The sequence below is a fragment of the Oncorhynchus masou genome, chromosome 18 (genome assembly GCF_036934945.1).
Source record: "Oncorhynchus masou masou isolate Uvic2021 chromosome 18, UVic_Omas_1.1, whole genome shotgun sequence".
Classification (NCBI taxonomy): Eukaryota; Metazoa; Chordata; class Actinopteri; order Salmoniformes; family Salmonidae; genus Oncorhynchus; species Oncorhynchus masou.
Window position 1 is genome coordinate 6,549,281 of NC_088229.1, and position 15,000 is coordinate 6,564,280.

A 15,000-nucleotide genomic window follows, 5' to 3' on the forward strand; every position below is an offset into this window, starting at 1 on the left:
AATGGGTTGATCATTGGTTTAAATGGTTGATCATTGGGTTAAATGGTTGATGATTGGTTTAAATGGGTTGATCATTGGTTTAAATGGTTGATCATTGGGTTAAATGGTTGATCATTGGTTTAAATGGGTTGATCATTGGTTTAAATGGGTTGATCATTGGTGTAAATGGGTTGATCATTGGTTTAAATGGGTTGATCATTGGTTTAAATGGGTTGATCATTGGGTTAAATGGGTTGATCATTGGTGTAAATGGGTTGATCATTGGTTTAAATGGGTTGATCATTGGTGTAAATGGGTTGATCATTGGTTTAAATGGGTTGATCATTGGTTTAAATGGGTTGATCATTGGTTTAAATGGGTTGATCATTGGGTTAAATGGGTTGATCATTGGGTTAAATGGGTTGATCATTGGTGTAAATGGGTTGATCATTGGTTTAAATGGGTTGATCATTGGTGTAAATGGGTTGATCATTGGTTTAAATGGGTTGATCATTGGTTTAAATGGGTTGATCATTGGGTTAAATGGGTTGATCATTGGTGTAAATGGGTTGATCATTGGGTTAAATGGGTTGATCATTGGTGTAAATGGGTTGATCATTGGTTTAAATGGGTTGATCATTGGTGTAAATGGGTTGATCATTGGTTTAAATGGTTGATCATTGGTTTAAATGGGTTGATCATTGGTTTAAATGGGTTGATCATTGGGTTAAACACAGAGCAGTCGATGGTCAGCTTGGTTTTTAAATCATCTCTCTTTTCTCCTGAAATATGCATTCATTCACTTACCTTCATGACTTTGAAAAAAATGATTGTTTGCCCATGCCTACACCAAACCAATGGCCCATGCCTACACCAAACCAATGTTTTTAAACTCGTGGTGAGTAGTGAACACTTTATTTCCTTATTTTTTTTATTTCACCTTTATTTAACCAGGTAGCCTAGTTGAGAACACCTTTATTTAACCAGGTAGGCTAGTTGAGAACACCTTTATTTAACCAGGTAGGCTAGTTGAGAACACCTTTATTTAACCTGGTAGGCTAGTTGAGAACACCTTTATTTAACCAGGTAGGCTAGTTGAGAACACCATTATTTAACCAGGTAGGCTAGTTGAGAACACCTTTATTTAACCAGGTAGGCTAGTTGAGAACACCTTTATTTAACCAGGTAGGCCAGTTGAGAACAAGTTCTCATTTGCAATTTCGACCTGGCCAAAGTAAAGCAAAGCAGTTCGACACATACAACAACACAGAGTTACACATGGAATAAACAAAACATACAGTCAATAATACAGTAGAACAAAAGAAAACAAAAAGTCTATGTACAGTGAGTGCAAATGAGGTAAGTTAACTTCTTGCGTCGCGCAATCCCGGATCCGGGATTCTATTTATAGCCTCAAGCTCATTAGCATAACGCAACGTTAACTATTCATGAAAATCGCAAATGAAATGAAATAAATATATTTGCTCTCAAGCTTAGACTTTTGTTAACAACACTGTCATCTCAGATTTTCAAAATATGCTTTTCAACCATAGCTAAACAAGCATTTGTGTAAGAGTAATGATAGCTAACATAGCTATAAGCCTAGAATTCAGCCAGCAACATTTTCACAAAAACAAGAAAATCATTCAAATAAAATCATTTACCTTTGAAGAACTTCAGATGTTTTCAATGAGGAGACTCTCAGCTAGATAGCAAATGTTCAGTTTTTCAAAAAATATTATTTGTGTAGGACAAATCGCTCCGTTTTGTTCTTGTTTGGCTATGAAAAAAACCTGTATCCAGTTATAGCCTCAAGCTCATTAGCATAACGTAACGTTAACTATTTATGAAAATCGCAAATTAAATGAAATGAATGTGCTAGCTCTCAAGCTTAGCCTTTTCTTAACAACACTGTCATCTCAGATTTTCAAAATATGCTTTTGAACCATAGCAAATCAAGCATTTGTGTAAGAGTATTGCAAGCTAGCTTAGCATTTTGCGTAGCATTTAGCACGCAACATTTTCACAAAAATCAGATAACCAAATAAATAAAATAATTTACCTTTGAAGAGCTTCGGATGTTTTCAATGAGGAGACTCTCAGTTACATAGCAAATGTTCAGTTTTTTCTGAAAGAATATTTGTGTAGGAGAAATCGCTCCGTTTTGTACATCACATTTGGCTACCGAAACGAAACGAAAATTCAGTCACCAAAACGTCAAACCTTTTCCGAATTAACTCCATAATATCGACCGAAACATGGCAAACGTTGTTTAGAATCAATCCTCAAGGTGTTTTTTCACATATCTCTTCATTGATATGCAGTTCGTGTAAGCCTGCTTTCCCCTCAGAATCACATGGAAAAATACCAGCAGCTGAAAATGACGCACCAATTTCGACGGAGGACACCGGGCGGACACCTGGCAAATGTAGTCTCTTATGGTCAATCTTCCAATGATATGCCTACAAATACGTCACAATGCTGCAGACAACTTGGGGAAACGATAGATAGGACAGGCTCATTCCTCCCGCATTCACAGCCATATAAGGAGACAATGGAAAACAGAGCCTCAAAAATCCTGCTGATTTCCTGGTTGCCGTTTCATCTTGGTTTTGCCTGTAGCTCCCGTTCTAGGGCACCCACAGACAATATCTTTGCAGTTCTGGAAAATTCAGAGTGTTTTATTTCCAAAGCTATCAATTATTTGCATAGTCGAGCATCTTTTTGTGAAAAAATATCTTGTTTAAAACGGGAACGTTTTTCATCCAAAAATGAAATAGCGCCCCCAGAGTTTCAAGAGGTTAAGGGAGTTAAGGCAATAAATAGGCCATGGTGGTGAAGTAATTACAATATAGCAATTAAACACTGGAATGGTAGATGTGCAGATATATACCAGTATGGCGATGAGGTAGGTAGATAGATGGGCTGTTTACAGATAGGCTTTGTGCAGTGATCTGTAAGCTGCTCTGACAGCTGGTGCTTAAACCTAGTAAGGGGGATGTGAGTCTCCAGCTTCAGAGATTTTTGCAATTCGTTCCAGTTATGGGCAGCAGAGAACTGGAAGGAAAGACGACCAAAGGAGGAATTGGCTTTGGGGATGACCAGTGAGATATACCTGCTGGAGCGCGTGCTACGAGTGGGTGCTGCTATGGTGACCAGTGAGCTGAAATAAGGCGGGGCTTTACCAAGCAGAGACTTGTAAATAACCTGTAGCCAGTGGGTTTGGCGACGAGTATGAAGCGAGGGCCAACCAACGAGAGCGTACAGGTCGCAATGGTGGGTAGTGTATGGGGCTTTGGTGACAAAACGGATGGCACTGTGATAGACTGCATCCAGTTTGTTGAGTAGAGTGTTGGAGGCTATTTTATAGATGACATCACCGAAGTCGAGGTTGGGTAGGATGGTCAGTTTTACGAGGATATGTTTGGCAGCATGAGTGAAGGATGCTTTGTTGTGATATAGGAAGCCGATTCTAGATTTAACTTTGGATTGGAGATGTTTAATGTGAGTCTGGAAGGAGAGTTTACAGTCTAACCAGACACCCAGGTATTTGTAGTTGTCCACGTATTCTAAGTCAGAGCCGTCCAGAGTAGTGATGCTGGACGGGCGAGCAGGTGCGGGCAGCGATCGACTGAAAAGCATGCATTTAGTTTTACTTGCGTTTAAGAGCAGTTGGAGGCCACGGAAGGAGAGTTGTATGGCATTGAAGCTCGTCTGGAGGTTAGTTAACACAGTGTCCAAGGAGGGGCCAGAAGTATACAGACTGGTGTCATCTGCGTAGAGGTGGATCAGAGAATCACCAGCAGCAAGAGCAACATCATTGATGTATACAGAAAAGAGAGTCGGCCCGAGAATTGAACCCTGTGGCACACCCATAGAGACTGTCAGAGGTCCAGACAACAGGCCCTCCGATTTGACACACTGAACTCTATCAGATAAGTAGTTGGTGAACCAGGCGAGGCAATCATTTGAGAAACCAAGGCTGTCGAGTCTGCCAATAAGAATGTTGTGATTGACAGAGTCGAAAGCCTTGGCCAGGTCGATGAATACGGCTGCACAGTAATGTCTCTTATTGATGGCGCTTAATGATGTCGTTTAGAACCTTGAGCGTGGCTGAGGTGCACCCATGACCAGCTCTGAAAATTTCAGGAGGAAGGAGAGATTATTGGGACGCAGCCATTGTTTTACCTTCAAATCATGTTTCAAAGGTGATCTTTATTGGTAGAGGCACAAGACAAGGCTGTCACCTTTCACCCTTTTTGGATTTACGTCAGTTGAAGGTTCTCTGCATCCGTTTTTTATCTCAATATCAAATCATTTCTTGGAAGCAATTCATTGTTTTCAATTAAAATGGTAAAGAATAAACAAAAATAGCTTCTTAGCAAAGGGCAATTTGTCAAGCAAGAATATTACTAGGACTGTCTAAGAGTCGTCTGTGTGGGGAGGGGAAAACTGAAAATTTGCTGTCATTGACAAAGAGGTGTGGAGCTTTCTTTCTCTCTTTCTATTGACTAATTTAGCGCATGGTGGTGTCACCATGGAACCACGGGTCCTGTGTGGCTCAGTCGGTAGAGCATGGCGCTTGCAACGCCAAGCGTTGTGGGTTCGATTCCCGCTGGGGCCACCCATATGTAAAAGTAGTGGCCCCAGCCGACTTGTAAGTCGCTTTGGACAAAAGCGTCTGCTAAATGGGATATATTATTATATATTATGGAAGGCCAAAACTCCAACCCACCAAAACAGGCTCTTGTGCTAAAAGGGCATTTTCGCAATATTATTCCAACCTCATAGTGTGGAAATATGTATAAAACACAGGGAAATCACATTTTTGACTGCACTGGGCCTTTAAGAAACCTCTGTTGATCTTTCTTCCAGCACAAAGTGTACCTGGTTCCTCGGGAGAAGTTCACTATGGAATACCTGGCGCCTAAGGTCCACTGTATCTCACCTGACAGGTAAACAGACCAGGCACCTTTACTATCACCTAGACTTACTGTAGGTACACTGTATCTCACCTAGACTTACTGTAGGTCCACTGTATCTCACCTAGACTTACTGTAGGTCCACTGTATCTCACCTAGACTTACTGTAGATACACTGTATCTCACCTAGACTTACTGTAGATACACTGTATCTCACCTAGACTTACTGTAGATACACTGTAACTCACCTAGACTTACTGTAGGTCCACTGTATCTCACCTAGACTTACTGTAGATACACTGTAACTCACCTGACAGGTAACCAGACCAGTCACCTTTACTATCACCTAGACTTACTGTAGATACACTGTATCTCACCTAGACTTACTGTAGATACACTGTATCTCACCTGACAGGTAACCAGACCAGTCACCTTTACTATCACCTAGACTTACTGTAGATACACTCTCTTTTCTCCTTTCCCCTCTGTTCCTCCCTCCATTCTCCACTTATCTCTTCCCCTTTCCTCTCCTCTCACCTCTTCCCCTTACCTCTTTCCCTTCTCTTCTCCTCTCTTCTCGTCCCCTCTTCCCTCACTCCTCCTTGCCTCTCCTTCTACCCTCTCTCTCTCTCCCTCCTACCCTACCCTCTCCTCTCCCTCTATCCTCTCTTCTTCCTCGACCCTTTCCCTCCCTCCCACCCTCTCCCCTCCTCTCCTCTTCCTCTACACTCTTCCCTCCCTCCTACCCTCTCTCTTCCTCTACCCCCTCTACCCTCTCTCTTCCTCTAACCCCTCCCCTCCCCTCCTCTCCCTGCCCTCTACCCTCTCTCTTCCTCTACCCCCTCCCTTCCTCGCCCCTCTACCCTCTCTCTTCCTCTACCCCCTCCCCCCTCCTCCCGCCCTCTACCCTCTCTCTCCCTCTACCCCCTCCTCTCCTCGCCCTCTACCCTCTCTCTCCCTCTACCCCCTCCCCTCCTCTCCTCGCCCTCTACCCTCTCTCTCCCTCTACCCCCTCCCCTCCTCTCCTCGCCCTCTATCCTCTCTCTCCCTCCCCTCCTCTCCTCTTCCTCTACCCCCTCCCCTCCTCTCCTCGTCCCTCTAACCTCTCTCTTCCTCTACCCCCTCCCCTCCTCTCCTCGCCCTCTAACCTCTCTCTTCCTCTACCCCTCCCCTCCTCTCCTCGCCCTCTAACCTCTCTCTTCCTCTACCCCCTCCCCTCCTCTCCTCTTCCTCTACCCCCTCCCCTCCTCTCCTCTTCCTCTACCCCCTCCTCTCCTCTTCCTCTACCCCCTCCACTCCTCTCCTCGCCCTCTAACCTCTCTCTTCCTCTACCCCCTCCCCACCTCTCCTCGCCCTCTAACCTCTCTCTTCCTCTACCCCCTCCCCTCCTCTCCTCTTACTCTACCCCCTCCCCTCCTCTCCTCTTCCTCTACCCCCTCCCCTCCTCTCCTCGCCCTCTAACCTCTCTCTTCCTCTACCCCCTCCCCTCCTCTCCTCTTCCTCTACCCCCTCCCCTCCTCTTCCTCTACCCCCTCCACTCCTCTCCTCGCCCTCTAACCTCTCTCTTCCTCTACCCCCTCCCCTCCTCTCCTCGCCCTCTAACCTCTCTCTTCCTCTACCCCCTCCTCTCCTCTTACTCTACCCCCTCCCCTCCTCTCCTCTTCCTCTACCCCCTCCTCTCCTCTTCCTCTACCCCCTCCCCTCCTCTCCTCGCCCTCTAACCTCTCTCTTCCTCTACCCCCTCCCCTCCTCTTCCTCTACCCCCTCCCCTCCTCTCCTCTTCCTCTACCCCCTCCCCTCCTCTTCCTCTACCCCCTCCCCTCCTCTCCTCTTCCTCTACCCCCTCCTCTCCTCTTCCTCTACCCTCTCCTTTCCCTTCTTCTTCCACTCCCTCCCCAGTTCGTCCTGTATCGCATCGAGGTTCCAGACCCCGTCTGATTCGCTGGTGTTGAAAGAAGGTCAAGGGTTATCGGTCCAGGAGCCTGTCCTGGCCTCCACTGATGACCCCCCCCTAGAGCTGGCAGGAGCCCGTCCTCCCACCGCGGCGGATAACGTGGACCACTTCCGCCTTGATAACAGCCAGGTGCCTCTTCAAATATATTTTATTTTGTCGTCATTTTACTCCGCTACCTGGTCTAGGACAATTTATTTGGGAACCTCTTTCTGAAGAGAGAGCTGACTTTAGGTGTTCATTTATTATCAAAAAGCAACAACTAATTTCTTATATCTCCAAGTTTTCTAGATCTCCCCTCATAGTCAGTCTCCACAGATTGATAACTTAATTCTGAAAGTCACATACTTCTTGTTTTCTGCCAAATAATGACTTCAGGGATCCATGTAAATATCTTCTGTCTCTTCTTGTACTCCAGAATGCAGCAGTGTACTCTGGCCGTGTCCATACTCTGGGTCGCTACGTGTTCATCCTCCACTACCACCAGCCCCTCCACCCCACCTACCCTGTCCAGGTCTTCATCAACGGGGGACGCATCTGGCAGGGTGAGCCCCCTAACCCACACCAATCTGTCCATTGTGATCTACTGGTCAATCTTCAAGGCATTCTTAGTCAAGTATTTATGTATAAAAGCCAACGATAAAGCCATGCCTGGTTTTAGGTCCTTCAAATGCTTAGAAGCAGAATACTTTTAGGACTTTCATGAATGAGTCGAATGCGCAAAACACAGGAACGAAGTACGGAGACTGAAAAATCTGTTGAATCTTTTGACAGTTGTATCTTTTGACAGTTGAATCTTTTGACAGTTGAATCTTTTGACAGTTGAATCTTTTGACAGTTGAATCTTTTGACAGTTGAATCTTTTGACAGTTGAATCTTTTGGCATTTGAATCTTTTGACAGTTGTATTCTCTTTGTGATGTGAATGATCATCATTCCTCTTCCAGGCCATGCCAACGCCTCCTTCTGTCCCCATGGTTATGGTTGCCGTAGCGTTCTGATCTCCGAGAACCAGATCATTCTGGACGTGACGGACAACGAGATCTTCCTGACTGTCCAGGTCCCCGATGGCAAAACACTCTGGCTGGTGAGTCCCATCCAGGAAGACTGGGCTAATGTCTACACTGTTCTGAAAGATACTCCCGAGTGGCACAGTGGTCTAAGACACTGCATCTCAGTGTAAGAGGCATCACTGCAGTCCCTGGTTCGAATCCAGGCTGTATCACATCCCGCCGTGGTTGGGATCCCATAGGGCAGCGCACAATTGGCCCACCAAACCTCACATTGTCTCTCACACCAAACCTCACATTGTCACAGTAAGAAAGAAACTACAATACTACTTGTAACGACTGTCTAATGCTGCAGAACTCTGGAATATTGCATAAATTATACATTTCTAATTTATACCTGTTACTTATGTTTCTATTAGGACTAAGTTCTGGTGGTGAACAACCTATGGAATCTATATAACCTATTAAATCTATAGAACCTATATAATCTATACAGTCTATAGAGCCTATAGAATCTATATAACCTATGGAATATATATGACCAATAAAATCTATAGAACCTATAGAATCTATATAACCTATAGAATCTATATAACCTATGGAATATACAGAACCAATTGAATCTATATAACCTATAGAATATATAATCTATGGAATATATATGACCAATAACATCTATAGAACCTATAGAATCTATATAAGCTATGGAATCTATATAACCTATGGAATCTATATAACCTATATAATCTATACAGTCTACAGAATCTATATAACCTATGGAATCTACAGAACCAATTTAATCTATATAACCTATATAATTTATAGAACCTATGGAAAATATATAACCTATAGAATATATACTAACTATAGAATACATACAACCTATGGAGTCTATATAACCTATGGAATCTATACATCCAATAGAATCTATACAACCTATAGAATATATACAACCTATGGTGTCTATATAACCTATGGAATCTGTACAACCTGTGGAATCTATATAATATATAACCTATGGAATCTATACAACCTGTGGAATCTATATAATATATAACCTATGGAAGCTATACAAACTATAGAATCTATATACCCTATGGAATCTATGCAATCTATGGAATCTATATAACATATAACCTATGGAATCTATACAACCTATAGAATCTATATACCATATGGAATCTATACAAGCTATGGAATATATACAACCTATAGAATCTATATACCCTATGGAATCTATACAACCTATGGAATCTATACAACCTATGGAATCAATATAACCTATAACCTATGGAATCTATACAACCTATATAATCTATATATCCTATGGAATCTATATACCCTATGGAATCTATACAAGCTATGGAATCTATACAACCTATATAATCTATATACCCTATGGAATCTATATACCCTATGGAATCTATACAACCCATGGAATCAATATAACCTATAACCTATGGAATCTATACAAGCTATGGAATATATACAACCTATATAATCTATATACCCTATGGAATCTATACAACCTATGGAATCTATACAACCTATAGAATCTGATCTATACAACCTATAGAATCTATACAACCTATAGAATCTATATAACCTATAGAATCTATATAACCTATAGAATCCATATAACCTGTAGAATCTATACAACCTATAGAATCTATACAATCTGTAGAATCTATACAATCTGTAGAATCTATATAACCTATAAAATCTATATAACCTATAGAATCCATATAACCTGTAGAATCTATACAACCTATAGAATCTATACAACCTATAGAATCCATATAACCTGTAGAATCTATATACCTATAGAATCCATATAACCTGTAGAATTTATATACCTATAGAATCCATATAACCTGTAGAATCTATATAACCTATAGAATCCATATAACCTGTAGAATCTATATACCTATAGAATCCATATAACCTGTAGAATTTATATACCTATAGAATCCATATAACCTGTAGAATCCATATAACCTGTAGAATCTATATAACCTATAGAATCCATACAACCTGTAGAATCTATACAACCTATAGAATCTATACAACCTATAGAATCTATATAACCTGTAGAATCTATATAACCTATAGAATCTATATAACCTATAGAATCTATATAACCTATAGAATCTATACAATCTGTAGAATCTATACAACCTATAGAATCTATATAACCTATAGAATCTATACAACCTATAGAATCTATACAACCTATAGAATCTATATAACCTATAGAATCTATACAACCTATAGAATCTATACAACCTATAGAATCTATATAACCTATAGAATCTATATAACCTATAGAATCTATATAACCTATAGAATCTATACAACCTATAGAATCTATATAACCTATAGAATCTATATAACCTATAGAATCTATACAACCTATAGAATCTATATAACCTATAGAATCTATATAACCTATAGAATCTATATAACCTATAGAATCTATACAACCTATAGAATCTATACAACCTATAGAATCTATACAACCTATAGAATCTATATAACCTATAGAATCTATATAACCTATAGAATCTATATAACCTATAGAATCTATACAACCTATAGAATCTATATAACCTATAGAATCTATATAACCTATAGAATCTATACAACCTATAGAATCTATATAACCTATAGAATCTATACAACCTATAGAATCTATATAACCTATAGAATCTATATAACCTATAGAATCTATATAACCTATAGAATCTATATAACCTGTAGAATCTATACAACCTGTAGAATCTATATAACCTGTAGAATCTATACAACCTATAGAATCTATATAACCTATAGAATCTATATAACCTATAGAATCTATATAACCTATAGAATCTATATAACCTATAGAATCTATATAACCTATAGAATCTATATAACCTGTAGAATCCATATAACCTACCATCATTGTGTGTGTCAGGACTATGTGCTGGTGGTGCCAGAGAGCAGCTACAGCTCCAGTTATCTGTCTGAACAACCTCTGGACAAATCATATGACTTCATCAGCAACTGTGGACAAAACAGCTTCTACATCAAGTGAGTTTACTGTACAGCATTTATGTGTCTATATTGATGTTGTTAAAAGCTAATACAAGTGACAGTAGTTGTTGCTAAACAGCTGAACAGATATACTTGCTCAAATTGAATTTCAGTACCCAGAACCAAATCTCACCTGGTCACCAGACTCACCAGAGACCCACTAGAGACTCACCAGAGACTCACCAGAGACTCACTGGAGACTCACTACAGACTCACCAGAGACTCACCAGAGACTCACCAGACTCACCAGACACTCACTAGAGACTCACCAGAGACTCACCAGAGACTCACTAGAGACTCACCAGAGACTCACCAGACTCACCAGAGACTCACCAGAGACTCACCAGAGACTCACCAGAGACTCACCAGAGACTCACCAGAGACTCACTAGAGACTCACCAGAGACTCACCAGAGACTCACTAGAGACTCACCAGAGACTCACCAGAGACTCACTAGAGACTCACTAGAGACTCACCAGAGACTCACCAGAGACTCACCAGAGACTCACCAGAGACTCACTAGATTTTCACTTAAGTGTGAATAACCTCTCCTCCCATGTTCCTTTGTCCCCCTCTCTCTGTTCCCCCTCTCCCCCCATCTCCTCCCCTCTCTCGCCCTCTCTCCACCCCCCCACCCTCTCCAGTCCTGCCACAGCCTCTCCATTCTGTCGTAGTTCAGCCATATCTCTCTCTGCATTCTTCAACAACGGTGCCTTGCCCTGCGGGTGCCATGAGGTGGGCGCGGACAGCGATACCTGCCAGCCCTTCGGCGGGCAGTGCCAGTGCAGACCAAACGTGATCGGCAGGGACTGCTCACAGTGTGCCACAGGCTACTGGGGGTTCCCCAACTGTAGAGGTGAGTCAGAAGGGAGGAAGGATGGGGGAGTAGCGGTGGGGGAGAAGTGAGGAGGGATGGAGGAGAAGAGAGGAGAAGAGAGGAGGAGGGAGGAGAAGGGAGGAAGGGAGGAAGGATGGGGGAGAAGTGAGGAGGGATGGAGTGAGGAGTGTTGAGGGAGGAGTGATGGAGGGAGTAGTGTTGAGGGAGGAGGGATGGAGGAAGGAGTGTTGAGGGAGGAGGGATGGAGGGAGTAGTGTTGAGGGAGGAGGGATGGAGGGAGTAGTGTTGAGGGAGGAGGGATGGAGGAAGGAGGGAGGAGGGATGGAGGGAGGACTGTTGAGGGAGGAGGGGTGGAGGGAGGAGTGTTGAGGGAGGAGGCATGGAGGGAGGAGGGATGGAGGGGGAGTGTTGAGGGAGGAGGGAGGGAGGAGGGAGGAGTATTGAGGGAGGAAGGATGGAGGGAGGAGTGTTGAGGGAGGAGTGTTGAGGGAGGAGTGTTGAGGGATGGAGTGAGGAGTGTTGAGGGAGGAGTGATGGAGGGAGTAGTGTTGAGGGAGGAGGGATGGAGGAAGGAGGGAGGAGGGATGAAGGGAGGACTGTTGAGGGAGGAGGGTGGAGGGAGGAGTGTTGAGGGAGGAGGCATGGAGGGAGGAGGGATGGAGGGGGGAGTGTTGGAGGAGGAGTATTGAGGGAGGAAGGATGGAGGGAGGAGTGTTGAGGGAGGAGTGTTGAGGGAGGAGTGTTGAGGGATGGAGGGAGGACTGTTGAGGGAGGAGGGATGGAGGGAGGAGTGTTGAGGGAGGAGGGATGGAGGGAGGAGGGATGGAGGGAGGATTGTTGAGGGAGGGGGATGGAGGGAGGAGTGTTGAGGAAGGAGGCATGGAGGGAGGAGGGGGAGTGTTGAGGGAGGAGGGATGGAGTGTTGAGGGAGGAGGGAGGAGGGATGGAGGGAGGAGTGTTGAGGGAGGAGGGAGGAGGGATGGAGGGAGGAGTGTTGAGGGAGGAGGGATGAGGGAGAGGGAGGCCTTCCTGTAACATCGGGTGGTGTAGGTGTCCTGGAGGGCAGGTAGTTTGCCCCCGGTGATGCGTTGTGCAGACCTCACTACCCTCTGGAGAGCCTTACGGTTGTGGGCGGAGCAGTTGCCATACCAGGATGCTCTCGATTGTGCCTCTGTAGAAGTTTGTCAGTGCTTTTGGTGACAAGCCGAATTTCTTCAGTCTCCTGAGGTTGAAGAGGCGCTGCTGCGCCTTCTCCACGATGCTGTCTGTGTAGGTGGACCAATTCAGTTTGTCTGTGATGTGTATGCCGAGGAACTTAAAACTTGCTACTCTCTCCACTACTGTTCCATCGATGTGGATAGGGGGGTGTTCCCTCTGCTGTTTCCTGAAGTCCACAATCATCTCCTTTGTTTTGTTGACGTTGAGTGTGAGGTTATTTTCCTGACACCACACTCCGAGGGCCCTCACCTCCTCCCTGTAGGCCGTCTCGTCGTTGTTGGTAATCAAGCCTACCACTGTTGTGTCGTCCACAAACTTGATGATTGAGTTGGAGGCGTGCGTGGCTACGCAGTCGTGGGTGAACAGGGAGTACAGGAGAGGGCTCAGAACGCACCCTTGTTGGGCCCCAGTGTTGAGGATCAGCGGGGTGGAGATGTTGTTACCTACCCTCACCACCTGGGACGGCCCATCAGGAAGTCCAGTACCCAGTTGCACAGGGCGGGGTCGAGACCCAGGGTCTCGAGCTTGATGACGAGCTTGGAGGGTACTATGGTGTTAAATGCCGAGCTGTAGTCGATGAACAGCATTCTCACATAGGTATTCCTCTTGTCCAGATGGGTTAGGGCAGTGTGCAGTGTGGTTGAGATTGCATCGTCTGTGGACCTATTTGGGCGGTAAGCAAATTGGAGTGGGTCTAGGGTGGAGGTGATATGGTCCTTGACTAGTCTCTCAAAGCACTTCATGATGACGGAAGTGAGTGCTACGGGGCAGTAGTGGGATGGAGGGAGGAGTGATGGGAGTGATGGGGGATGGTGAGGAGGGAGGTGGGATGGGGGATGAGGAGGAGGGATTTGGGGAGAAGGGAGGAGAGATGGGGGATGGGAGGAGGGAGAAAACTGAATGTGTTTATTGTACTGTTTGTCCTTGTATTCATTCACTTCTACACCACACTAACTCTCCTCTCCTCTCCCCTGCAGCGTGTCAGTGTGGTACACGGCTGTGTGAGCCGGTGACTGGAGACTGTATCTGCCCACCGAGGACCCTGCTCCCAGAGTGTGTCCAGTGTGAGCCCCAGGCGTTCGGCTGTCATCCTCTGGTCGGCTGTGAGGTCTGCAACTGTTCCCGTCCTGGGGTCACCACCCCCGACGTCAGCTGTGACACCGACAGTGGACAGTGCAGGTACAACCAACTAAAGTACCTGTGGCCAACTGGGTTCTGGAGGCGGGGGTTCTAGAGGTGGGGTTCTGGAGGCGGGGTTCTAGAGGCGGGGTTCTCGCGGCGGTGTTCTCGCGGCGGGTTCTAGAGAGGGTGTTCTAGAGGCAGTGTTCTAGAGGCAGTGTTCTAGAGGCAGGGTTCCAGAGACTGGGTTCTAGCGGCGGGGTTCTAGAGGTGGGGTTCTAGGGGTGGGGTTCTAGAGGTGGGGTTCTAGAGACATTGATACATCTGGCCTGCTCAACTCTTACACGGAGACATCTGGCCAGCTCAACTCTTAAACGGAGACATCTGGCCTGCTCAACTCTTAAACGGAGACATCTGGCCTGCTCAACTCTTAAACGGAGACATCTGGCCTGCTCAACTCTTAAACGGAGACATCTGGCCTGCTCAACTCTTAAACAGAGACATCTGGCCTGCTCAACTCTTAAACAGAGACATCTGGCCTGCTCAAATCTTAAACGGAGACATCTGGCCTGCTCAACTCTTAAACGGAGACATCTAGCCTGCTCAACTCTTAAACGGAGACATCTGGCCTGCTCAACTCTTAAACGGAGACATCTGGCCTGCTCAACTCTTAAACGGAGACATCTGGCCTGCTCAACTCTTAAACAGAGACATCTGGCCTGCTCAACTCTTAAACGGAGACATCTGGCCTGCTCAACTCTTAAACGGAGACATCTGGCCTGCTCAACTCTTAAACGGAGACATCTGGCCTGCTCAACTCTTAAACGGAGACATCTGGCCTGCTCAACTCTTAAACGGAGACATCTGGCCTGCTCAACTCTTAAACAGA

The 15,000-nt window shown here is 44.8% G+C and overlaps 1 protein-coding gene across 1 annotated transcript in view; it reads left to right on the forward strand.

Moving 5' to 3' along the window:
- LOC135504687 (laminin subunit alpha-5-like) overlaps positions 1-15,000 on the forward strand; it is a 198,640-nt gene that overhangs the window by 174,612 nt on the left and 9,028 nt on the right. Inside the window, 7 exon segments of the mRNA XM_064923477.1 lie at positions 4,855-4,934; positions 6,801-6,984; positions 7,271-7,397; positions 7,799-7,938; positions 10,818-10,933; positions 11,581-11,792; positions 13,970-14,171. Of these exon segments, the coding sequence (XP_064779549.1) occupies positions 4,855-4,934; positions 6,801-6,984; positions 7,271-7,397; positions 7,799-7,938; positions 10,818-10,933; positions 11,581-11,792; positions 13,970-14,171 (1,061 nt within the window).